The sequence below is a fragment of the Moschus berezovskii genome, chromosome 2, assembly GCF_049115385.1.
Source record: "Moschus berezovskii isolate FMDL1 chromosome 2, NW_MosBer_1.0, whole genome shotgun sequence".
Lineage (NCBI taxonomy): Eukaryota > Metazoa > Chordata > Mammalia > Artiodactyla > Moschidae > Moschus > Moschus berezovskii.
Genome location: NC_142461.1, coordinates 33,149,267 through 33,176,467, shown reverse-complemented (window position 1 = coordinate 33,176,467; position 27,201 = coordinate 33,149,267). Strand labels below are relative to the sequence as shown.

Below are 27,201 nucleotides of genomic sequence, written 5' to 3'. Positions count from 1 at the left end.
CCTGACACTTAAACTAGCATTAAAAAAAAAAAAAATCATACCGCTCCAAGGAACAATTAAGAAAGTACTACAGGAAGTGTATAGGAATAACATGTGCTATGAAAATATAAGATGTGTTACTATTCTAGCCTAATCTCTGATATGTTCAAAAATTAGTCTATTCTTTGAAGATCCTAGATACAAAGGTACCATTTTTATTCTATGTGACTCATTTGAAAAGGATACTGTAAGGAATTAAGGTTAAAAATATTTGATGTTTGTGGATTTACTGGTCTTATATTTAAAGTCATATTTATTCTTCTAAAAACATATTCATCTGATTAGGTTTAGTGCCCCAAAGCTACTTTTTAGGCTCAGAGGTTAAAGCATCTGCCTCCAATGCAGGAGACCCGGGTTCGATCCCTGGGTCGGGGAGATCCCCTGGAGAAGGAAACGGTAACCCACTCCAGTATTCTTGCCTGGAGAATCCCATGGACGGAGAAGCCTGGTACGCTATAGTCCACGGGGTCACAAAGAGTCGGACACGACTGAGCGACAGAACGAGCTCATTCATTTTCCATAGCAACCTTATGAGAATTCAGTGAGCAACTGAAATCAAATACACCAACACAAATGTACATTCACATTCAAATAAGGGACATTTGTCATGGGTTATCTTTAAGTTATCTTTTGGCTGATCTAATTTGATGGTTTCATGAGTACGTTTCAGTAAATTCTGAGATTAATTTTAGACATGATTTAAATCCAAACAAAAAATGCAATCTGTATTGAAGTAGTTTAAGGTAATTGAGACCCTGTTACAGGTAAAATCCACAGCAAGCCCATAAACAATGTATTATCACAAGATTTCCCTCAGGATTTTAGGTCAGAGAGGTCTGGAGAACATTTCTGCATACAGCACTATAGAAGGATAATAAATCCAAAGCCCTCCACATTGTGATCATAGAAATGTTAAGGTTGACAAGTTAATCACAAAAGCAAGAAATAGGCAAATTTTAAATTTTCAGAGCAGCAGGATTGCTTGCAACACCATTCTAAATATTATCATAAACAACCTAGAAGCAAATGCAATGTCATGGATCTAAATACTAAACCAATGAGCCATAACTTTGTTTGTTTGGGATAAATGCTGAAATATTGATTTTACATAAACACACATCAGGGCTACTTGAAAACTTTTGGAAAAGTAGTTTTTAAGAGTGTCATACTTTTGCTAACATTTTAATCATGTTTCATGTGCCTCTATACCTCATTTGCATTCCACCTCCCCTGCATTCTTAATATCTAACGTCATATGCACCCTGAGTAATTCACAGTTTCTTAGTGGACCATGGCATTTGTCTCTTTTTATCTCTCCAGTTTATTTTCTATTGATATGTTCTCTTCTGTTTTTTTCCTCTTTACTCTTTTTTTTCTGAAAAATTCAGTGCCCCAAATTCCTTAGGTGGAACAAGCAAGGTCAGTCCACACTAGGACTCAGGGCACCATGGTGACACAGTGAGGGAAGTGGGTCCCTACCAAGGTGAAGAGGATACCCACAATACAGCAGCCAAGCACTGGGGTGTCGGGACCCAAGTTGGGTAAGGAGGGTGTCTGTGCAGGGCAAGGAGCAGTTGATTGGTTTCACATAGAAAGGTTCATCGAAAGTAAGTATATCCCCCATTAGAGGAGCTGGACTTCTCACTATCCAACAGGGAAATTATGAACATGGAAAAGGGGGAAACTAGAATGAACTCTGTAGTGTTGGGTTAGAAGCAAAGATATAAAGGCTATGAACTATTAGTTCATGAACTATAGATAGATATGTGTGTAAACTTATTTCTTTCTTTTCAGTCCCATAAGTAGTTTCTGCCTCATTGTATAATTTCTCTGCCCCAGTCCTGGGAATACCTATTTTTTCAAGAAAGACTAGCTCCTTTTAGAGGATGAGAGATAAGTATGCTTGTTGCTATTGGGCTATCACTGTTTTCAAGGCTGAAAAGAGCTATAAAATATATGTAGAATGTATATAGATACAGAGATAGTTAGATACATACATGCATACATAAATCTAAAGAAATAGATAGGCAGATCAATAGATAGAAGGGTGCCTGACACACTGCTCAGAGAATCTCAGAGAATGTTGGAGACACATCAGTAAAACACAGATACCTGCTAGTGGCCAAATTTGAACATCAAATCTGACCTACTGGCCAAAATTAAACATTAAAAGACTTGATAATAAAAGAGTATATCTATATCTAATTGTATAAACTAGGAATCCATGAGTTTATGTAAACATGAATAAATGTATACGGAAACAGATACATTGAAAGTTTAATGAGAAAAAGAAACGTATATGTCTCAAAGTATTTCCCCACAGAAAGTAAAGGTGCTGAGTCGTGTCCAACTCTCTGCGACCCCATGGACTGTAGCCTGGTAGGGAAGAATTCTCCAGGCAAGAATACTGGAATGGGTTGCCATTTCCTTCTCCAGGGGATCTTCCTGATCCAGAGATTGAACCTGGGTCTCCCACATTGAAGGCAGACACTTTACCCTCTGAGTCACTATAAAGTGAGCCCATAAAGTGAGACAAACTGACACCATGCACCACCTGAAGTGTTGTAATATGAAGAGCAGAGCATCATTCTGCGGTATCCCTTCCAGAGATAAATACCCCAAATCTCTACAAAACAGGGCTTTCCTGGTGGCTCAAAGGGTAAAGAATTGCCTCCAATGCGGAGACCTGGATTCGATCCCTGGGTTAGGAAGAACTCCTGGAGGAGGGCATGGCAACCTACACCAGTATTCTCGCCTGGAGAATCCCCATGGACAGAGGAGCCTGGTGGGCTACAATCCATGGGGTCACAAAGAGTTGGACATGGCTGAGCAACTAAGCACAGCTGCAAAGCAACAGAAACTCTACAAAACAACTGGTCTTAGATGTTCAAAAGGTGTCAGGGTCATGAAAGTCAAGGAAAGACTACTGAACAGTCACAGACTGAAGGAAACTAAAGACATGAAAACTAGATACAGAACATGATTCTGAATCTTGTCTTTTTTCTATAAAGTACAGGTTGATGATGCTTGAATTGGATCTAAGAATTTAATGGTGGAACTGGCTTATGTGCCACCAACAGTCATTCAAGAAACTAAGATCATGGCATTCGGTCACATCACTTCATGGCAAACAGATGGGGAAACAATGGAAACAGTGACAGACTTTATTTTCTTGGGCTCCAAAATCACTGCAGATGGCAACTGCAGCCATGAAATTAAAAGAAGCTTGCTCATAGGAAGAAAAGCTATGAAAAACATAGACAGTGTATTAAATTGCAAAGACATCACTTTGGCAACAAAGGTCTGTACAGTCAAAGCTGTGGTTTTTCTAGTAGTCATGTATGGATGTGAGAGCTGGACCATAAAGAAGGTTGTGAAAGAGAAAGTTGCTCAGTAGTGTCCGACTCTTTGCAAGCCCATGGACTACACAATCCATGGATTCTCTAGGCCAGAATACTAGAGTGAGTTGCTGTTCCCTTCTCCAGGGGATCTTCCCAGCTCAGGGATCAAACCTAGGTCTCCCGCATTGCAGGCAATAGTCTTTACCAACTGAGACACCAGGGAAGCCCAAAGAAGGCTGAGCACTGAAGAATTGACACTTTTGAACTGCGGTGTTGGAGAAGACTCTTGAGAGTCCCTTGTACTGCAAGGAGATCCAACCAGTCAATCCTAAAGGAAATCAGTCCTGAATGTTCATTGGAAGGACTGATGCTGAAGCTGAAACTCCAATACTCTGGCAACCTGACTGACTCATTGGAAAAGACCTTGATGCTGGGAAAGATTAAAGGCAGGAGAAGAGGGTAACAGAGGATGAGATGGTTGGATGGCATCACCAACTCAATGGACATGAGTTTGAGCAAATTTTGGGAGACAGTGATGGACAGAGAAGCCTGGTGTGTGGCAGCCCATTGGGTTGCAAAGAGTCAGACACAACTGAGCAACTGAATGACAATGACTGGTTTGTGTTGGAAGATGTCCTTGTTTGTGAAGTACGCACACCCAATTATCTGAGATAATGGGGCATCAAACTCAACGAGCTCTCGAAAAAATATATATCTGTACTGTTCTTGCAACTTTAAATTCGAAATTATTTTAAAATTTAAAAAATTGAAATTATTTTAAAAGTAATTCCTTTTGAAAATCCAGAACCACTTTTTAAAAGACAGCAAAAGAGAAGGGATGAAGGACCAAGAAAACGGATTAAAAAAAAACAAAAAACATGCTTTATGGCCAAGGACGTCTATCTTTTGCATGCATATGGTAAGGTTTGAAGAATTAATGATGATAACAGGACATATTTCAGTGGCCTTAAAATCAGTAGGTCATCCACTTAAAAATCTAGGTTTAAATCTTAATAAATTCCTTGAATAAACTAAATGTAAATTCACTCTAAATTTTCCATTTAGTGCTGATATGTAGTAATTTTTAACCCAATTGAATTACCTAGAAACATTTACCTCTGTATTTGCTGAGAATGATAGTTTCAAATCTTTAAAAAACTTTCAAATCTAATTTTCTAAAAAAACCTTGGCAAAGCACATAATTTCAAATTTATGTCATTCGCATTCCGTTACTTTGTTAGAACCTTTTATTTTAATTATTTTTAGTCCTCCTAATTCTGTATGTAGCCACCATTTTTATTATTTTCATTAAAAGTAAATAACATACAGCAAACTTTAAATTACTATATTACTATATATTTAAATATTTGAGAAAAATACACAGAAGAACTGTACAAAAAGATCTTCACAATAATCATGATGGCGTGATCACTCATCTAGAGCTAGACATCTTGGAATGTGAAGTCAAGTGGGCCTTAGAAAGCATCACTACGAACAAAGCTAGTAGAGGTGATAGAATTCCAGTTGAGCTATTTCAAATCCTGAAAGATGATGCTGTGAAAGTGCTGCACTCAATATGCCAGCACATTTGGAAAACTCAGCAGTGGCCAAAGGAATGGAAAAGGTCAGTCTTCATTCCAATCCCAAAGAAAGACAATGCCAAAGAATGCTCAAACTACTGCACCATTGCACTCATCTCACACGCTAGTAATGTCATGCTCAAAATTCTCCAAGCCAGGCTTCAGCAATATGTGAACCATGAAATTCCAGATGTTCAAGTAGGTTTTAGAAAAGGCAGAGGCACCAGAGATCAAATCGCCAACATCCACTGGAACATGGAGAAAGCAAGAGAGTTCCAGAAAAACATCTATTTCTGCTTCACTGACTATGCCAAAGCCTTTGATTGTGTGGATCACAATAAACTGAGGAAAATTCTTCAAGAGATGGGACTACCAGACCACCTGACCTGCCTCTTGAGAAACCTGTATGCAGGTCAGGAAGCAACAGTTAGAACTGGACATGGAACAACAGACTGGTTCCAAATAAGAAAAGGAGTACGTCAAGGTTATCTATTGTCACCTTGCTTATTTAACTTATATGCAGAGTACATCATGAGGAACGCTGGGCTGGAAGAAGCACAAGCTGGAATCAAGATTGCTGGGAGAAATATCAATAACCTCAGATATGCAGATGAAACCACCCTTATGGCCGAAAGTGAAGAAGAACTAAAAAGCCTCTTGATGAAAGTGAAAGAGGAGAGTGAAAAGGTTGGCTTGAAGCTCAACATTCAGAAAACAAAGATCATGGCATCTGGTCCCATCACTTCATGGGAAATAGATGGGGAAACAGTGGAAACAGTGTCAGACTTTATTTTTTTGAGCTCCATAATCACTGCAGATGTTGATTGCAGCCATGAAATTAAAAGACGCTTACTCCTTGGAAGGAAAGTTATGACCAACCTAGATAGTATATTAAAAAGCAGAGACATTACTTTGCCAACAAAGGTCCGTCTAGTCAAGGCTATGGTTTTTCCAGTGGTCATGTATGGATGTGAGAGTTGGACTGTGAAGAAGGCTGATCGCCGAAGAATTGATGCTTTTGAACTGTGGTGCTGGAGAAGACTCTTGAGAGTCCCTTGGACTGCAAGGAGATCCAACCAGTCCATTCTAAAGGAGATCAATCCTGGATGTTCATTGAAAGGACTGATGCTAAAGCTGAAGCTCCAATACTTTCTCCACCTCATGCAAAGAGTTGACTCACCTGAAAAGACTCTGATGCTGGGAAGGATTGGGGGTGGGAGGAGAAGGGGACGACAGAGAATGAGATGGCTGGATGGCATCACCGACTTGATGGACATGAGTTTGAGTGAACTCCGGGAGTTGGTGATGGACAGGGAGGCCTGGTGTTCTGTGAATCATGGGGTCGCAAAGAGTTGGACACGACTGAGCGACTGAACTGAACTGAACTGTTATTTGAATGCCTGTGAATCAGATATTCACTCTCTAGTCCTAATCATGTTGTTGTTTGTTGTTCATAGGCTAAGTCTTGTCCAACTCCTTGTGACCCAAGGACTGCAGCATGCCAGGATTCTCCGTCCTTCACTGTCTCCCGGAGCTTGCTCAGATTCATGTCCATTGAGTCGGTGATGCCATTCAATCATCTCATCCTCTGCTGCCCTCTTCTCCTTTTGCCTTCAATCTCGCCCAGCAACAGGGCCTTTTCCAATGAGTCGGTTCCTCATATCAGGTGGTCAAAATATTAGAGTTTCAGATTCAGCATCAGTCTTTCCAATAAATATTCAAGAGTGATTTCTTTTAGAATTGACTGGTTTGACCTCCCTGCAGTCCAAGGGACTCTCAAGGGTCTTCTCCAATACCACAATTCAAAAGCATCAATTCTTCAGTGCTTAGCCTTCTTTATGGTCCAACTCTCACATCCATACATGACTACTGGAAAAACCATAGCTTTGTCTAGGAAGACCTTTGTCAGAAAAGTGATGTCTTTGCTTTTTAATATGCTATCTAGGTTGGTCATAGCTTTCCTTCCAAGGAGCAAGCATCTTTTAATTTCATGGCTACAGTCACCATCTGCAGTGATTTTGGAGTCTTAATCATAAATGTCATCATTTCCAATTATCTGTGCTTGGATTGGGCTTCCCTGATGTCTCAGGCAGTGAAGAATCCACCTGCAATGCAGGAGACCCAGGTTTGATCCCTGGGCCTGGAAAATCCCCTAGAGAAGGGCATGGCAACCCACTCCAGTGTTCTTTCCCAGAAAATCCCATGGACAGAAGAGCCTGGTGGGCTACAGTCCATGAGGCCGCAAAGAGTGAGACACAACTGAGAAACTAACACTACACTACTACTATGCTTTGCCCACTTCACATAAGTCACATTTCCTATCTTCAACTTATTGAAATTTGACTTTGTACCCATTGCACTAGAGTCGTTTGAAGTTAATTATGTCTGAAATAAATGATGCTGAATATCAGGAGAATTTTCAGATTTTAATGGGGATTCTTTTACTTAACTCTGAAAATAAAAGTAAAATGTTTAGGATAAATAGTTTCCTTTTCCCTCCATGAAACCATAGTCTTGGAGAGTCTTAAGGAAATTTATGGTTTTATATACACCACAGTAGTCATTTATATAAGGCTTACACATTCATTAATGCAATAAACAATTATTGAGCACCCACTGGTGATAAAACAATTAAAATTTTCAGTCTTTTAAGGATGGTAAACATGAAAAAAATTATAACCAAATGTAATGGATAATACCAAGACATAGGAAGTCAAGAGTCTGAAAGGAAGATAAAGGAAGAGAAGCTGAATCTAAAAGCTAAAAGATGAAAAAGGATCAGGCAGAAGAAAGAATATGTATGTTGGATGGAATGTAAGAAAGTAGTGCTTCCTCAAGCAGAGGGAACATATGGGTGAAGACTCACAGATGGGAAGTGAAAGTCACTCAGTCCTGTTCGACTCTTTGCGACCCCATGGACTACAAAGTCCATGGAATTCTCCAGGCTAGAATACTGGAGTGGGTAGCCTTTCCCTTCCAGGGGATCATCCCAACCCAGGTACCAAACCCAGGTCTCCAACATTGCAGGTGGATTCTTTACCAGCTGAGCCACAAGGGAAGTCCACAAATGGGAAAGAGGGTAGAATAGTCCAGGAAAAGAATTAAGTCCAGAACGACTGGTACATCCAAAGTTTGAGACTATGTCTCTGCAACATGCTTATGCAGCTTGTCCTTGAAAGTTTCCAGTGACTAGAAGTTCAATATTTTATGAGAGTTCCTCATTACGGAACAACTCACACTGTTGTTTCTATTTTTTTTTTTGCTCATATCAAGGTGATGTCTTCCTTCCCATGACTAACACTTCTTTGTCTTAGTTTACCTTCCCCCGTTACAGGAGTATTTCTCAAACAGAAACAAAGTCCTCTCTCCTCCTGGATACTGATGCCAGTTCCTTCAGTAATTCCCTATTAAATATGATTTCAAAGTATTTTCCCCAGAATGAATTCTTGTTGTCAGTGATCTTCTTAAAATTAGTATCAATGGAGCAGTGTCTCAGAGCTATCTGAGGTGTTGTCCCCGACTAGTACTCATTTTGCTCCAAAGAAAACAACTCACAATTCAGAAAAAAAAAAAAATAGTATCAAAATCAATAAAGTACTCCAAATGATAACAGCTAATATTTATCGACTGCTGAGAATGTGCAAGATGCTACGTTAAACACTTCACATGCTTCCCAGGTGGCTCAGTGGGTAAAGAATCTGCCTTCAATGCAAGAGAGGCAGGAGAGGTGGGTTTGATCCCTGGGTTGGGAAGATCCGCTGGATCTGGAATGGCAACCCACTCCAGTATTCTTACCTGCAAACTCCCATGGACAGAGAAGCCTGGTGGGCTACAATCCATAGGGTCGCAAAGAGTGGGACATGACTGAAGCGACTGAGCACATCACATTCACATGCTTTATCTGATTTAATATAATCACCTTATTTCCTCTTGCAGATGGGAAATTCGAATCTTAAAGAGACTAAATAAGCCTTCATTCCATAAGCCACTAAGTGCTACAGCTGATATTTGGACCCAGGGAGCCTGACGTCACCACCTATACAGTTAACCATTAAGTTTTGTGGCCAAACCACTACAGAACAGATTACTCTCTCTCTTTGACTGTAATACCATACTTTTATTAGTTCAGCCTGTGAGAGTACTAAAAGACATTTAAAGGTCAAGCTGTAACCTAGAATCAAAACTTTTTATTACAAACTTGAAAGTAAAAATCACCCAACCTTTCATACACAATCTTTTTTTTCCTTCTATTCCTCTCTTTTGCATTTTCTCTTAAGTCAAGGATGACTGTCACCTGGTGTTAACAAGGGGATTCCAAGCCTCATTTTCAGAAGACTGACACTTCAGATCTGGAATAAACTTTAGTTTCACCCCCAAAACAAGGAAACAAAATTGACACAGAGTTCTCAGATAATTGGTCTTTCTGTTAATGAACACTGCCATCTACATAAATAACCCATCTAAAACTGGGATCAAGACAATGTTCTGAATCCATGTTTATAGATTATAATACAATTTGAAGATTGGTAAACTTTATGGTGTTTATGAAAACAGCACATTTTTATTGGGCTCTAAGCTAATTTATTTCTCTATTTCTAAAATATCTTTATTTCATTTACTTTTTGCTTGACTAAACTAATAAGTGGGAATACCAGACCACCTGACCTGCCTCTTAAGAAACCTGTATTCAGGTCAGGAAGCAACAGTTAGAATTGGACATGGAACAACAGACTTGTTCCAAATAGGAAAAGCAGTACGTCAAGGCTGTATATTGTCACCCTGCTTATTTAACTTATATGCAGAGGACACCATGAGAAATGCTGGGTTGGAGGAAGCACAAGCTAGAATCAAGATTGCCAGGAAAAATATCAATAACCTCAGATATGCAGATGACACCACCCTTATGGCAGAAAGTGAAGAAGAACTAAAGAGCCTCTTGATGAAAGTGAAAGAGGAGAGTGAAAAGGTTGGCTTGAAGCTCAACATTCAGAAAACAAAGATCATGGCATCCGGTCCCATCACTTCATGGAAAATAAATGGGGAAACAGTGGAAACAGTGTCAGACTTTATTTTTTGGGGCTCCAAAATCACTGTGGATGCTGATTGCAGCCATGAAATTAAAAGACACTTACTCCTTGGAAGGAAAGTTATGACCAACCTAGATAGCATATTAAAAAGCAGAGACATTACTTTGCCAACTGAAGTCTGTCTAGTCAAGGCTATGGTTTTTCCAGTGGTCATGTATGGATGTGAGAATTGGACTGTGAAGAAAGCTGATCACCGAAGAATTGATGCTTTTGAACTGTGGTATTGGAGAAGACTCTTGAGAGTCCCTCGGACTGCAAGGAGATCCAAGCAGTCCATCCTAAAGGAGATCCGTCCTGGGTGTTCATGGGAAGGACTGATGCTAAAGCTGAAACTCCAATACTCTGGCCACCTCATGCGAAGAGTTGACTCACTGGAAAAGACCCTGATGCTGGGAGGGATTGGGGGCAGGAGGAAAAAGGGACAACAGAGGATGAGATGACTGGATGGCATCACCGACTCGATGAACATGAGTTTGGGTTAACTCCAGGAGTTGGTGACGGACAGGGAGGCCTGGTGTGCTGAGGTTCATGGGGTTGAAAAGAGCTGGAAACAACTGAGTGACTGAACTGAACTGAAAGGAGTAAATATGTATGGATCCAAAAGACATAAAAGGGCGTGGAACATTTGACCATGTAGCTGAGTGAATTGTGCAAGATCAAATTCATTTTAATCTGATATAGAATTCAATTTGGAATTTTAGTTTAATTCTAAATTGTTTAATCAAAACATTATTTTAATGCATGGACCAAACTGTTTCAAAATTTTCAAGTCTTCCTTTTTCTTTAGCCATTGTGAGAGAAAGTTAAATGAGCAAGGTGAGGATTAGGGAGGAAGTGTCAAATTTGATCCAATGTTAAAAGTTTATCAAGTTGTGGGAATATCTATGATAGAAAAACTAGATCTGTCATCAACTGAGCTAAAATGTGATCTGCCAGCTAAATAGTTACAAAAGTAGAAAATAAATAGGTGTAGTTACTTTTCTTTCTTCAGGTCATAGCCTGGAATTAGATTCCACTTCTATAGAGACTTGTAGTCACTTCTTGATATGCTTATTTAGAAACCATCTTCTTAATGAAGGATAAATTCTTATCTTGCACTACCTAGTCTTCAAGCCGCCAGTCTCTTTGCTGTCCCAGGACTCTGTTTCCTGTCATTAACTGGAATCTCATTAGGTGAGCCTCCCTGTTGCTAACCATCTCCGGTGGAATGTATGCTTATTTTTCCATTATTTTTTAGAGTTAAATTTCAAGCCCAGCAGGGCAGCAACTCTATCTAATTGATTTTCTCTATTACCTAACATTTCTGTTGGTGTCTAATGTATTTTTTTCACACTCCTCCAAGTATTCATTTTTTGCAATATAATTGAGAATTGACATTACCACTGATGTTAAAAAAACAGCAATATCTAAAGTCCCCTTAGTGAATATGATCTCTTTGTTGATGGGCTGAACTCTGAGCAGGGGTTAAAGAATATTGGGAAAGGAAACTAAAGTTAGGAGCAATAGAGAAACAGCAGGAGGTAATGGAAAGAAGAGATCCATTTTTGGTAAAATCTAACTTTGCATTTTAAAATTAACTATATGACACTGAACAGGTTCCCTTGAGCTCCTGGGGACCCTGCAAAATCAAGGCAGTTAGACAATTCCAAATAGTTCAGAATTCTGACATTTGATTTTACAAAAGAGAAACATTAGCTCTAAGAATAATTTTGATGGAAGTCACCTCAAAAATTAAAGATTCTGTCTTCCTTTTTTTGCAGCCAGCTCACCTCTGAGACTGTACAGCGCTTTAAGATTCTTTAAGGTTCTTTCAGTTTCTAGTCTAATATATACTTTTATAATAAACTTCCTAACTAATCCCCATTCAACTTTAATAATTTTACTATAGTTTTTTTTCCTTGTATTTGTTTCTCCATTTGTAGATTCCTAACTTCTTCCTCTAGACTATCCTTTCCATTGCCTTGCTTTGTGATAGACTCTCTTGAAAACAAAGTGAAAGAGGATGTCATGGAGGTGATGCCAGCATTTTTCTTTAACATTCACTAAAGACTATACATGGGCTTCCCTGGTAGCTCAGCAGTAAAGAATCCACCTGCAATGCAGAAGGCATAGGAGATGTGGGTTTGATCCCTGGATTGTGAAGACCCTCTGGAGGAGGGCATGGCAACCCACCCCAGTATTCTTGCCTGGAAAATCCCATGGACAGAGGAGCCTGGAGGGCTATAGTCCATACGGTCACAAAGAGTCAGACGTGACTGAGCATGCACACACACAAGGACTATACATCTCCAGTGCACACAACTTAATTTCTATTTTCCTAAGAGTATATTTTTAAAGTGCCATATTCAGAACAATTGCTAAGTAGAGATAAAAATACTTGCACTTTAAATAACTGTTTGATGGATGACAAAAGTCTAGTTCCTATACACAGACTATATGCTCTCTCAAAGTTATATACTCCTTTTCATGTTCAGTCTTCTAATTTGTCTATATTTTCTCTTTTAACATTTGTAAAACTCTTATCTCCTTCAATATTTTTCAATTCTAATTTTTCAACCTCTTGAGTTTCTCTTTCTTCCCTCAGAAGTGACACTGACCCATGTATGTCCTTCCACCTATTTTGTCATCAAGCTTCTTTTCCAATACCAAGATAGAGGATTGGCTTCAGGTAAAACTATGAGAAAGTGAAGTGAAGTCACTCAGTCATGTCCGACTCTTTGTGACCCCATGGACTCTAGCCCATGGGTCCTCTGTCCATGGGATTTTCCAGGCAAGAATACTGGAGTGGGTTGCCCTTTCCTTCTCCAGGGGATCTTCCCAATCCAGGGATTGAACTGGGTCTCCCTCATTGCAGGCAGATTCTTTACCATCTGAGCCACCAGGGACTCCCTAAAAACTATGAGAAAGTATACCTTTATTTGTCCTCTAGCTCTCCACTTAGAATTGTCCTTCCTTCTCCTTTTGGCACCACCATTTTCTAAAGGTCTCATGTGTCCCTCTAGTTGCTCATAATGGATTCAAGTGGACCTTCGATATTATCCCAAATTTTAGACTTTAATGGTCTCACTTTCTGCAAACCAAGACTTATCTGTCCTAGGTCACATTCTTTTAAGGTGCTCAAGGAAATCGGTCCTGAATATTCATTGGAAGGACTGATGCTGAAGCTGAAACTCCAATACTTTGGCCATCTGATGCGAAGAACTGACTCATTTGAAAAGACCTTGATGCTGGGAAAGATTGAAGGCAGGAGGAGAAGGGGACGACAGAGGATGAGATGGTTGGATGATATCACTGACTCAATGGATATGAGTTTGAATAAATTTCAGGAATTGGTGATGTACAGGGAGGGCTGGTGTGCTGCAGTCCATGGAATCGCAAAGAGTCAGACACGACTGAGTGACTGAACTGAACTGAACTGAAGATCTGAATCATTTGATGTCACAAAATGAACTAGTAGTTCAGGTATTCTCTTTCCCTAGTCAGAATATATTACTGGGGACTTTCAAGGATTCTGGCTACATAGGAATAATATAAGTCATCACAGTGAAAACATGTTAGCATGCCTGACGTCCATCTTCTTTAAATGTGCCATGTCCAGCAGAAATTGACTAAAATGGAGAAAAGCACTAAAGTAGAATATTGATATGCCAGCTACTTTATAGAATAGGAAGGAACTTATTAAATAAAATTTCTCAGCGAAAAAGTTTATGTACCTGAGGGATTTTATTTTTAATTTTTAGGTAAAATGGAGTTGTAAGGAAAATGTACCACTTCAGCATTCAGCTTATCAGCAACAGTTACAAGTCTTCAGTTTCTCTATTCTTTTACTTTTAACTACTGAGTTTTCTTTTTTTTTTTTTTTTTGAACAGAGGAAAATTTATGCGTCAAACCTGGACTGGGTTTTCATCACATAGGAATTTTACTGTACATAAATTTCTTCCTCTCTCCCACACTCCCTTCACCTGAATTTCTTTTCACCATTTCTTTAAATAAAATATGACACAGACATTTCCCCAAATCCATCTATAATTTATTTGCCAAATGTTTCACCATCTATACAGCACATTTGGTTCTTACCACACTATGAAGTAGATATGGTAGACCTGATGATCATTTTAGAAATGGGAAAACCAGTGCTCAGAGAAATTGTGATATGATATTTAAGTCATGTGGCTGGTGAGGAACAGAACCAGGAAGCTAATTCTTGTCTTCTGACCATAAGCACCAGACTCTTTCCCTGCTAAATTTCACACAGAATCTATCATGGGCAAATTATAGAAAGTTTCACTTTTGTGTTGTTTCCAATTTAAAAACTGAAATTAAAATATTAATGATTTAAAATTTTATATTCAATACCCACACCCATACAATCACAGAATGCCTTGTGATTTTAAATCCACAAAATTCACAAAGGCAAATCAACTTCTCCCTATTAATATGCACATCAGAACACTTAAGTAAGGTGTCAGGCACTGCAAGCAAACCTAGAGTGAGATAAGATATATAGACACAACTTTGGCATATTATTTGTAAATATTTATATTATTCCTTTAAGGCTGGGATAAAGTATACTGAGTGCCTTTTTGGATTTCTCCAGTTTTCTAACATTCTTCTCAATATGCGATACCTCACTAAAGTCAGGTCCTTTCTCAGTCTCCTGGCACCCTATCTGGTAAGGATTTCACAGCTGGCTATATAATTTAGAAAGCAAACATGAATGTAAGAGCTCAAAAAATAAGCAGACTGAAGCAGTTAAGTGATTCAATAACACTCTTAAAGCTTGGCATATATATTGACCCTTGTTTGGCATTTCTAGTAAATAATTTTTAAATACTCGAAATTTCTTAGATGATTTTCTGTACCAACAGCCCTCAAACTACTTTCTGTCTATATGTTTCTTATCAACCCACATTTCTGTCACTTTTGGTTTTCAAGTACATTTCAGTCCCATTTATTGAAAACTTTTATCTGAAACTTTTTTTCATCTCATTTTTAACAGAATTTGTTAAGAAAATTCCTGAAAGCATCTGGCCCCAAATCTAGAATTCAGCACAAGTTCCAATTTAACCAGTAACAAGATGTATCCGTTTCTTTGCCCGGGGCATGTCCTGGTTTATTCTTTTAATTTACTGAAATCAAAAGGCAGCTTTGGGAGCATGTTTAGACTCGCCCCATGAGCTGTAAAACAGATGCAGAGATGATTTCTAAATATCTTATTCCTGCTTTAGAAAGTGATTTTAAAACTCTTCTTTTTTTACCTCTCATTAAACTCTACATTTTAAAACGGTCTGGAACATTGCCCCTGTGACCCCACTCCCTTGTTTTACTCACCGGCTGCCTTTTGACACCCAGCCAATTTTTCCAGACCAGAACCCGAAGCTGATGAAACTGGGAAGCCATCCTTCAAGATGCCACAAACAAGAGAATTCCTCTTTTTTCCTCCACCCCTCAAAAGAAGAATTGGATCCCCGTCCAACTTGCTGTGTGTCAATGGGTCAGAAGCCTATTCATGGCATAGCTTTTCTGGGAGCTGGGGTAAGAAACACACAGATCTTCTCTTCCTGCTGGATTTTTCTCTTGGGTTAATCCTGCCCAAGGAGCACTTCTCAACCAGTTCTTCCCCTCAAACAATGATCCAGGCCAGGATCTTTTGGTGGTGTTTGCTTATTTTAAAATAACATCCAGTAGCTGCCTGTTGCATGAAGTCCAGACTTAAGAGAGAATGAATATCATTCAGATAATGCCCTACTGGAAAAAAAGCTGAGCCCACACCTCCTACTCTCCATAAAATTAACTGCCTATCCACACCTTCGAGAAGGTGTCACCTGCTCTGAACACGTCATAGGAATTAGGTGGGACCCTTGCCAGGCCAGTAGGACTTGTCCTACATTCTCTCACCTTCTTCACTACATAGTGCCTGCTCTGGCAGAGGCAGGGCACAGAGAGCATGTTACAGACTCTGGGACTAGTGACTCTCATAGTGTCATTAAGATGTTTTACGTCCAGGAGGCCAGAGCTCAGCTGAAACACTCTGAGGCTCAGCCCATCATGAGATATCCTAGAGAAGGTTTCAATGCTTAGTTTGAAGTGAAGTTAACGCTTTGATTTTGGGGGAAGTGACTATGCTGGCTTCTATCACAATTTGCTAGGTTACAAAAATTGCAGAAAATAAAATGCAACCTGTAGGTGACAGTAATGACATACAGTAGATTCCCTCATCTGGGGGCCAGGGATTCATATGTCTATTACAGGAGAGCCATGTGGTTTCAGACTTCATGGTCAAAGGAGACATAGGCTGACCCAGGATATTTCTAAGGGTATGATATAAGGGAAAGTTATGACCAACCTAGATAGTATATTAAAACGCAAAGACATTACTTTGCCAACAAAGGTCCGTCTAGTCAAGGCTACGGTTTTTCCAGCGGTCATGTATGGATGTGAGAGTTGGACTGTGAAGAAAGCTGATCACCGAAGAATTGATGCTTTTGAACTGTGGTGCTGGAGAAGACTCTTGAGAGTCCCTTGGACTGCAAGGAGTTCATTCTAAAGGAGATCAATCCTGGGTGTTCATTGGAAGGACTGATGCTAAAGCTGAAACTCCAATACTTTGGCCACCTCAGGCGAAGAGTTGACTCACTGGAAAAGACTCTGATGCTGGGAGGGATTGGAGCGGGGAGGAGACAGGGCGACAGAGAATGAGATGGCTGGATGGCATCACCGACTCGATGGACATGAGTTTGAGTGAACTCCGGGAGCTGGTGATGGACAGGGAAGCCTGGCGTGCTGTGATTCTGGGGTCGCAAAGAGTCAGACACGACTGAGCGACTGAGCTGAACTGAACTGAACTGATGATATACTGAGTGAGTTCTAACTGCACTTGAAATCTCTAAATAAGCAGAAGGAATTTACTGGTGATTAAGGGAAAAGAAAAAGGTCTCGTGCTTGAATTATTCAAGGTACTTTATAATTAAGCATAAAGTACTTAATGATATTATAAATATAATTTTATTATAAATCACAAATTTTAATTGTGATTTAAGGTATATATACAATCCAGAAGTCTGCCATAACAACTTTTAGGAATAACTTTGCCTTAACATCTTAATGACAACACATTCCCTCTGATATTCAATGCCTACACTATCTGCCTGTAGCCAACATAGTCCAATCTCATAATCCAATAGTCTATCATTAAATGCCTGGCCACCTGCCAAACTGGTGCATATTACAATATGCAAATATAACCTCTGCTTTCCTGTCCAGATTTGTTTATGCTAACTCCTCTTCCTGGGATGCACGCCTCCCTCTCAAAGCACCTCCCTCTCAAAATTATCCCTAAAATGATATCTTCCATGAAGCCTTTGTAGGTATACCCCAGAGGATATCCTCTCTCCTGTCTTTGAATCCAGTATAGTTTTTTGTTCATATTTCTTTCAAGGAACTTGCATTTTTGCTCCATTGTGATTTTTATACAATCATTTTTTTCCCACACGAGATTGTAAATGCTTTGAAAGAATAGGCTATTTTATATCACAATATTTTACACACGATCAGTGCTCAATAATGGCTGCTGAATTTAATGGAAGACAATATTCGAACCAAGCCTAGTCAAACTCCACTTTGGTTCTAATGCCTTTCCATGACTGCTCCAGACTCTGTGAAATAAGTTAAAGCAATGTTTGAATTTTCTCTTCAAACCCAGAGCAAGTGCTGATTCAGCTTCCCGGTCCCCATGCCAACTCTGCTATATTGATGGCAGCCAGCCTGGGGCTGACTGGAGCCATTTTGGCACATGCCCATTCCAATTCTGGCTCTTTCCCTACTGTGAATCCCTTTTAAGCCCAATCTCCATCAGGCAGGCACTCTTGAATATCTAGAATTTGGCCCTTTAATTCTTTTCTGGACAAGATCAAAGATAAGGTGCTCTTCAGACAGCTGAGGGCCATGGCAAAAATACCCTCCTTCACCACTCCCGGGATGCAGTGTCCAAAATTTATCTGGCTTTCTCCAGCTTTGCTGATGACTTGAGCTCCTGCTTCCCTGAATTCTTTCTCTGCCATCTGTCACAGTTTACGACTCACTGATGGTTTGGTTCTCAAATAAACATTACTCAGCTGAGAAACAGGGTGGGATCTGGGGATATAGTCATATATATCCCCATATATCAAGAGAGACATTATAGACACAAAATTAGTTTATTCATTCAGGTTATTTCAGGTTAAAAGGCATTGACTCACTGTGCCACTGATGCAGGTGAGAGGTCAGCTCAGAAAGTCCCAGATGGTTTTTCCCAGCAGCTGCTCATGACCTCTCCAGTGAAGTCATAGAGATTTTTTTTTTTTTCACTTCAGCTCAAGATTCTCTCTCGGGATGTCCCCTTGCTCATAGACCTTCATCTACTACCTCTAATATTCTGATAAAGATAATGTATTTTGTTATAATCCCTGACTCTCAGGAGATCTATTTCTTCAAAGTGATCTAAAATGATACACTAGGTATTTAATATATGTAAGATATTCCTTTATACGGACTTCCCAGGTGGCACGAGTGGTAAAGAACTTGCCTGCCAATGCAGGAGACATAAAGAGATGTGGGTTTGATCCCTGGGTTGGGAAGATACCCTGGAAAAGGGCATGGCACCCCATTCCAGTATTATTGCCTGGAGAATCCCTTGGACAGAGGAGCCTGGCAGGCTACAGTCCATGGGGTCACAATGAGTTGGACACGACTGCAGTGACTTAGCACTCAGCACTCACCCCTTTATACTTGATGGCACACAATGTCAATAGCTCCAAACATCACCTACATTTCCTTGAAGACCGGGGTAATCTTTCACAAAACATAATTCAAAATAGTTTAATAGGATGACATAGACAATCAGATCTCCAAAATTTGCCCCACTCTGAATATCTATGTCTTGGCATTTATATCTTCTTTAAGCTTTTCAATTCTCCTTTTATTTTTTTAATTTTTATTTTATATTGGAGTATAGTTGATTTACAATGTTGTGTTAGTTTCAGGTGTACAGCAAAGTGATTCAATTATATATGTATATATATATATATATATATTCTTTTGCAGATTTTTTTTCCCATGTAGGTTATTACAGATAATCAAGTAGAGTTCCCTGTGCTATATAGTAGGTCCTTGTTGATCATCTATTTTATATAGTAGTGTGTATATGTTAATCCCAATCTTCTGATTTCATTTTAAATTTGAGTTTAAAACCATCTTTTAAAATTCCATTGAGGAAAAGGCCTTGCTTAACATTACTCTTGGAAGCTATAGCTTACATAAATAGGGATCGTAACCTCTGATCAAAATAGAACTTGAATTTGCAGTCAGTTAAGCCCACTGTGCTCTTTTCCCCATAGAGGCCCAGTGTGCAATGGCTGAAACCAGCAGCCTCCTTGGTTGTGTACACAGCCTTTTGCCTGTACTGGTTGCCAAAGGACCGTGGAGACAACTCTTTCCAGTGGACATTCATGACTGACATGCTGTCCCCAGTCTAGGCTTTAGACAGGTATGCGTGGTCCCTTTGGAAAGCCCTAGGACACAGTGGCCAGGGTCCACATGGGCTGAGTCATAATGTCCATCCGCACCAAGATGCAGAACAAGGAGCATGTGATTGAGGCCCTCTGCAGGGTCATGTTCTACTTCCCTGGTCACTAGAAGATCCACATCTCCAAGAAGTGGGGATTTACTAAGTTTAATGTGGATGAATTTGAAAATATGGTGGCAGAAAAGCGGCTCATCCCAGATGGCTGTCAGGTCAAATACATCTGTAATTGTGGCCCTCTGGACAAATGGTGGACCCTGCACTCATGAGAGTTTTGGGGCTATTCCCATCTTAATCATGCCCGCCAATAAATTCTACCTTCCTGTTTGAAAAAGAAAAAATAGAGTTTGAAGTAACTTTTAGACCAACCAAAAGGAAATGTTGGAGAAAATATACAAGATGATGGAAGACAGTTAATTCTGTTTTATTTTTTACATAGAGGAAGATATAGGTTTGTGCCTCACTCCTGACTGTAGACTAGGATGTTACTGACAGATACTTTAAGATTTCCCCTGAGGGAAGAAAGAAAAATTTGGCAACCAGAAATATGCTGGACCCAGGACACACACCTGATGAAAAATACATTTTTTAACAAAAACTAAACTGAGAAGCAAATACACAAAGTTAGAACAATACAACACAAGAAAGAACATGTTTCCAAGACAAACCATTCAATATCATAATAATCCAAGTCTATGCTCCAACCAGTAATGCTGAAAAAGCTGAAGTTGAACAATTCTATGAAGAAGTACAAGACCTTCCAGAACTAACACCCCCCAAAAATGTCTTTTTCATTATAGGGGACTGGAATGAAAAAGTAGTAAGTCAAGAAACACCTGGAGTAGCAGGCAAATTTGGCCTTGGAGTACAGAATGAAGCAGGGCAAAGGCTAATAGAGTTTTGTGAGGAGAACGCACTGGTCATAGGAAGCACCCTCTTCCAAAGCACAAGAGAAGACTCTACACATGGACATCACCAGATAGCCAATACCAAAATCTGGCTGATTATATTCTTTGCAGCCAAAGATGGAGAAGCTGTATACGGTCATCAAAAACAAGACAGGGAGCTGACTGTGGCACAGACCATGAATTCATTATTGCCAAATTCAGACTTAAATTGAAGAAAGTAGAGAAAACCACTACACCATTCAGGTATGACCTAAATGAACTCCCTTATGATTATACAGTGGAAGTGACAAATAGATTCAAGGGATTAGATCTGATAGAGTGCCTGAAGAACTATGGAAGGAGGTTCATAACACAGTACAGGAGGCAGGGCTCAAGACCATCCCCAAGGAAAAGAAATGCAAAAATACAAAATGGTTGTCTGAGGAGGCCTTAAAAATAGCTGTGAATAGAAGAGAAGCAAAAAGCAAAGGAGAAAAGGAAAGATGTACCCATTTGAATGCAGAGTTCCAAAGAATAGCAAGGAGAGATAAGAAAGCCTTCCTCAGCGATCAATGCAAAGAAATAGAGGAAAACAATGGAATGGAAAAGACTAGAGATCTCTTTAAGAAAATTAGAGATACCAAGAGAACATTTCATGCAAAGATGGGCACAATAAAGGACAGAAATGGTATGGACCTAACAGAAGCAGAAGTTATTAAGAAGAGGTGGCAAGAATACAGAGAACTATACAAAAAAGATCTTCATGATCAGATAATCACGATGGTGTGATCACTCACTTAGAGATAGACATCCTGGAATGCAAAGTCATGTGGGCCTTAGGAAACATCACTACAAACAATGTTAGTGGAGGTGATGGAATTCCAGTTGAGCTATTTCAAATCCTGAAAGATGATGCTGTGAAAGGGCCGCACTCAATATCAGCAAATTTGGAAAATTCAGCAGTGGCCACAGGACTGGAAAATGTCAGTTTTCATTGCAGCCCCAAAGAAAGGTAATGCCAAAGAATGCTCAAACGACTGCACAATTGCACTCATCTCACACGCTAGCAAAGTCATGCTCAAAATTCTCCAAGCCAGGCTTCAACAGTACTTGACTGTGAAATTCCAGATGTTCAAGCTGGTTTTGGAAAAGGCAGAGAAGCCAAAGATCAAACTGTCAACGTGCATTGGATCATTAAAAAGCAAGAGAGTTCCAGAAAAACACCTACTTCTGCTTTACTGACTCTGCCAAAGCCTTTGACTGTGTGGACCACAACAAACTGAAAAATTCTTAAAGAGATGGGAATACCAGATCACCTGACCTGCCTCTTGAGAAATCTGTATGCAGGTCAAGAAGCAACAGTTAGAAGTGGACATGGAACAAAAGACTGGTTCCAAATTGGGATAGTAATACATCAAGGCTGTATATTGTCACCCTGCTTATTTAACTTATATGCAGAGTACATCATGAGGAACGCTGGGCTAGAAGAAGCACAAGCTGGAATCAAGATTGCTAGGAGAAATATCAATAACCTCAGATATGCAGATGACAACACCTTTATGGCAGAAAGCGAAGAAGAACTAAAGAACCTCTTGATGAAAGGGAAAGAGGAGAATGAAAAATTCGGCTTAAAACTCAACATTCAGAAAACTAAGATCATGGCATCTGGTCTCATCACTTCATGGTAAATAGATGGGGAAATAATGGAAACAGTGACAGACTTTATTTTTGGGGGTTCCAAAATCATGCAGATGGTGACTGCAGCCATGAAATTAAAAGACACTTGCTCCTTGGCTTAGACAGCATATTAAAAAGCAGAGACATTACTTTGCCATCAAAGGTCCATCTCAGTTCAGTTCATTTCAGTTCAGTCACTCAGTCGTGTCTGACTCTTTGCGACCCCATGAATCACAGCAAGCCAGGCCTTCCTGTCCATCACCAACTCCCGGAGTTCACTCAAATTCATGTCCATCGAGTCGGTGATGCCATCCAGCCATCTCATTCTCTGTCGTCCCCTTCTCCTCTGGCCTCCAATCCCCCCCAGCATCAGAGTCTTTTCCAGTGAGTCAACTCTTCTCATGAGGTGGCCAAAGTATTGGAGCTTCAGCATCAGTCCTTCCAATGAACAACCCAGGGCTGATCTCCTTTAGAAGGGACTGGTTGGATCTCCTTGCAGTCCAAGGGACTCTCAAGAGTCTTCTCCAGCACCACAGTTCAAAAGCATCAATTCTTCGGCGATCAGCTTTCTTCACAGTCCAACTCTCATATCCATACATGACCACTGGAAAAACCGTAGCTTTGACTAGACGGACCTTGGTTGGCAAAGTAATGTCTTTGCTTTTTAATATACTATCTAGGTTGGTCATAACTTTCCTTCCAAGGAGTAAGTGTCTTTCAATTTCATGGCTGCAATCAGCATCCACAGTAATTTTGGAGCCCAAAAAAATAAAGTCTGACACTGTTTCCCCATCTATTTCCCATGAAGTGATGGGGACCAGATGCCATGATCTTTGTTTTCTGAATGTATGGATGTAAGAGTTGGACTATAAAGAAAGCTGAACAACACGCTGCTGAATAATGAACTAATCATAGAAGAAATCAAAAGAGACATCAAAATATGCATAGAAATTTATACATTCAATGCAATCCCTATCAAGCTACCAACAATATTTTTCACAGAACTAGAACAAATAATCTCACAATTTGTATGGAAATACAAAAAACCTCGAATAGCCAAAGCAATCTTGAGGAAGAAGAATGGAACTGGGGGAATTAACCTGCCGGACTTCACGCTCTATTACAAAGCCACAGTCATCAAGACAGTATGGTACTGGCATAAAGACAGAAATATAGATCAATGGAACAAAATAGAAAGCCCAGAGATAAACCCACGCTCCTATGGACACCTTATCTTCGACAAAGGAGGCAAGAATATAAAATGGAGAAAAGACAGTCTCTTTAACAAGTGGTGCTGGGAAAACTGGTCAGCCACTTGTAAAAGAATGAAACTAGAACACTTCCTAACACCATACACCAAAATAAACTCAAAATGGATTAAAGATCTAAATGTAAGACCAGAAACTATAAAACTCCTAGAGGAGAACGTAGGCAAAACACTCTCTGACATAAATCACAGCAGGATCCTCCAAGGCCCACCTCCCAGAATATTGGAAATAAAAGCAAAAATAAACAAATGGGACCTAATTAAAATCAAAAGCTTCTGCACAGCAAAGGAAACTCTAAGCAAGGTGAGAAGACAACCTTCAGAATGGGAGACAATAATAGCAAATGAAGCAACTGATAAAGGATTAATCTCCAAATTATACAAGCAGCTCCTGCAGCTTAATTCCAGAAAACTAAGTGACCCAATCAAAAAAATGGGCCAAAGAACTAAACAGACATTTCTCCAAAGAAGACATAAAGATGGCTAATAAACACATGAAAAAATGCTCAACATCCCTCATCATCAGAGAAATGCAAATCAAAACCACAATGAGATACCATTTCACACCAGTCAGAATGGCTGCTATCCAAAAGTCTACATGCAATAAGTGCTGGAGAGGGTGTGGAGAGAAGGGAACCCTCTTACACTGTTGGTGGGAATGCAAACTAGTACAGCCACTATGGAGAACAGTGTGGAGATTCCTCAGAAAACTGGAAATAGAACTGGCATATGATCCAGCGATCACACTCCTGGGCATACACACCGAGGAAACCAGAATTGAAAGAGACACATGTACTCCAGTGTTCATTGCAGCACTGTTTATAATAACCAGGACATGGAAGCAACCTAGATGTCCATCTGCAGATGAATGGATAAGAAAGCTTTGGTACATATACACAATGGAGTATTTCTCAGCCATCAAAAAGAATGCATTTGAATCAGTTTTAATGAGGTGGATGAAATTGGAGCCAATTATACAGAGTGAAGTAAGCCAGAAAGAAGAACATCAATACCGTATATTAACGCATATATATGGAATTTAGAAAAATGGTAACCTAAACCCTGTATAAGAGACTGCAAAAGACACATAGGCATTTAGAACAGTCTTTGGGACTCTGTGGGAGAGGGTGAAGGTAGAATGATTGGAGAGAATGGAATTGTAGCATGTATATTATCATAAGTGACCAGTCCAGGTTCGACGCATAAATTTTCCTCTGTTCATTTCTTTGCATTTGTGCTTTTTTAATAAAATTCTTTTTTAGAAATAAAAAAAAATTAAAAAAAAAAAAAAGAAAGCTGAGCACTGAAGGATTGATTCTTTTGAACTATGGTGTTGGAGAAGACTCTTAAGAGTCCCTTGGACTGCAAGGAGATCCAACCAGTCCATCATAAAGGAAATCACTCCTGAATATTCATTAGAAGGACAGTTGTTGAAGCTGAAACTTCAGTACTTTGGCCACCTGATGCAAAGAGCTGACTCATTTGAAAAGCCCCTGATGCTGGGAAAGATTGAAGGCCGGAGGAGAAGAGGATGGATGAGATGGCTGGATGGCATCACCAGCTCAATGGACATGGGTTTGAGCAAACTCCGGGAGTTGGCGATGGACAGGGAGGCCTGGTGCACTGCAGTCCATGGGGTCACAAAGAGTCGGTCATGACTGAGCGACTGAATTGAACTGAATTGAACTTAAGCAAAAACTAAACCTAGTTGCAAATACACAGAGTTAGAACAATACAATCCATGAAAGCACACATTTATCAGTAAGTTGTTTACAGATGTTATTCTTCTAGTTGTACTAAGAAATTAAATTACTCCATTTGGCAGGACTATGGTAATCTGCCATAGAACTTGTTTTTTCCAGTGCATCTGCCTAAGGCCAGCAGATCCAGGTTGTCTTTAGGAATGATTTTAAATTCTTGGTCCACAATATCTGCTTCCCACCCCTTTCTCGGCTGTTCGTGACTCTATGTCTTTGGAACTGAAAGGTGCGTCCCTTTATTAAGCAAAGGATCATCATATCTGCCAGAACTTGCACAGTGCTTACATTCACTTCTCCAGCAATAAAAATAAAAATATAGCTTTATTGTGGAATAGCTTGTGCAAAATTAGTTTATCAAGGTTTCTAGACTTCTGCCTTCCATGTGTGTGCATCCCATGTCACTTCAGTCATGTCTGACTCTGTGTGGCTCTATGGACTGTAGCCTGCCAGGCTCCTCTGTCCATGGGGATTCTCTGGGCAAGAACACTAGTGTGGGTCACCATGCCCTCCTTCAGGGGACTTTCCTGACCCAGGAATCAAACCCACATCTCTTATATCTCCTGCATTAGCAGACAGGTTCTTTACCACAGTGCCACCTGGGAAGCCCAAGTTTTGGAGAATTAAGCCATACTAAGAATTAGATTTGAGCATGAATAGTCATCCTCCTGAGGTTGGTCTCATCTACTAAACTTAATTAGGGTAAGAGTTCTGATAAAGCTATACAATCATGTAATTGGTGGGCTCTATTAAATGTTGGATGTGGCAATTTTTGTCAGCCAAACAGTCAAATAACATACTCCAGGACCAGGGCAAGAGGGAATTGATCCAACCACACGTAAGATATTAATGTGGCAGAAATACATTAATGTCTTAATAGTATTTATTAAAGGGCTTTTCAGGTGGCACAGTGGTAAATAATCCACCTGCAATGCAGGAGACTCAAGAGACATGGGTTTAATCCCTGAGTCAGGAAGATACCGTGAAGTAGGAAATGGCAACCCACTCCAGTATTCTTGCCTGGAAAATTCCATGGACTGAGAAGCCTGGCAAGCCATATCCATGGAGTCACAAAGAGTTGGATATGACTGAGCAACTGAGCACACACAGACACGTTAAAGGTCTACAGTAATAATAATAATAAATACTAGATCTTAAAGTCTTGCATATTCAACTAATCACTGTATAATATGAATCTAGCACAGGTCTCATCTTGCAGTAGGTGGTCAGTTAATGTTTACTGAATAACTGAGTAGCAAACATTTGTGACACATTTATTGAATCATTATATGAGGTCAATTATATAGAACCTGGCATCATCCCCATGTTCAGAGGAAGAAAGTAACATTCACAGAGATGCCTTAACTTGCCTAAGTTCACCCAGTTAGAAGTGGGATCAATGGAAACCACAGAAGGGGAACCCAAGTTCTACATTTGTACTTTTCCTCTCTGGGTCACCGTGCTTCCAGCCCTGTGTACTGCACCGCATGGGGAGAGCCGAGGAGAAATCGAGAGAGTGTCACGGTTTTTCCTGGTCCTCCAGGGGCCTACAAAATCACATGGATTAAATTTTTTAATGCCAAAAATAAGCACACAAAGAATAACTACACCAGGAATTCAGGAAAAAGGAACACTGCTCTTTTCAGGCTTTTTGGTAGAGCATCAAAGAACTTCCCAGCCTGGTCCGTGCCAGCCCCATCAAGTGTCATCTCTCCAGTTTCAGCCATCCCTCCTGCCATCTGCTGTAAAGCCTTGGATAAGGACTATCTACTTTTAAGCTTTGGTTACTAGTCTCCCTCTGCCCAAAATAAAATCATGCTCCTGAAATGACTGACTCAATTGTTACTTTCTCTCTGAAGCCTTTCCCAGCCCCTCCACCCACCACACCCCCACTCCTGGCTGAATTCATCACCCCTTCATCTGTTTTATCACAGACCTCTGTTCAGAGTCAACTCCTGAATTAGCCTTTGCCACAGTCAGTTGACCTCCTCAGCTATACTCCAAGC

The 27,201-nt window shown here is 40.0% G+C and overlaps 1 protein-coding gene, 1 non-coding gene and 1 pseudogene across 2 annotated transcripts in view; 2 read left to right on the top strand and 1 right to left on the bottom strand.

Annotated features, from left to right (window-relative positions):
- Positions 1–15,771, bottom strand: part of ABCA12 (ATP binding cassette subfamily A member 12) — a 207,109-nt gene extending 191,338 nt beyond the window's left edge. The window contains exon 1 of the mRNA XM_055398430.2: positions 15,380–15,771. Coding sequence (XP_055254405.2) covers positions 15,380–15,448 — 69 coding nt within the window. The 5' untranslated portion in view covers positions 15,449–15,771. The remainder of the gene's footprint in view (positions 1–15,379) is intronic.
- Positions 15,772–18,827: 3,056 nt separating this feature from the next.
- LOC148778516 (large ribosomal subunit protein uL16-like) lies at positions 18,828–19,876 on the top strand (annotated as a pseudogene).
- LOC129538734 (small nucleolar RNA SNORA70) lies at positions 19,384–19,516 on the top strand. Its single transcript, XR_008682283.1, has one exon. It is a non-coding gene; the product is annotated as a small nucleolar RNA SNORA70 (small nucleolar RNA).
- Positions 19,877–27,201: the final 7,325 nt, after the last annotated feature.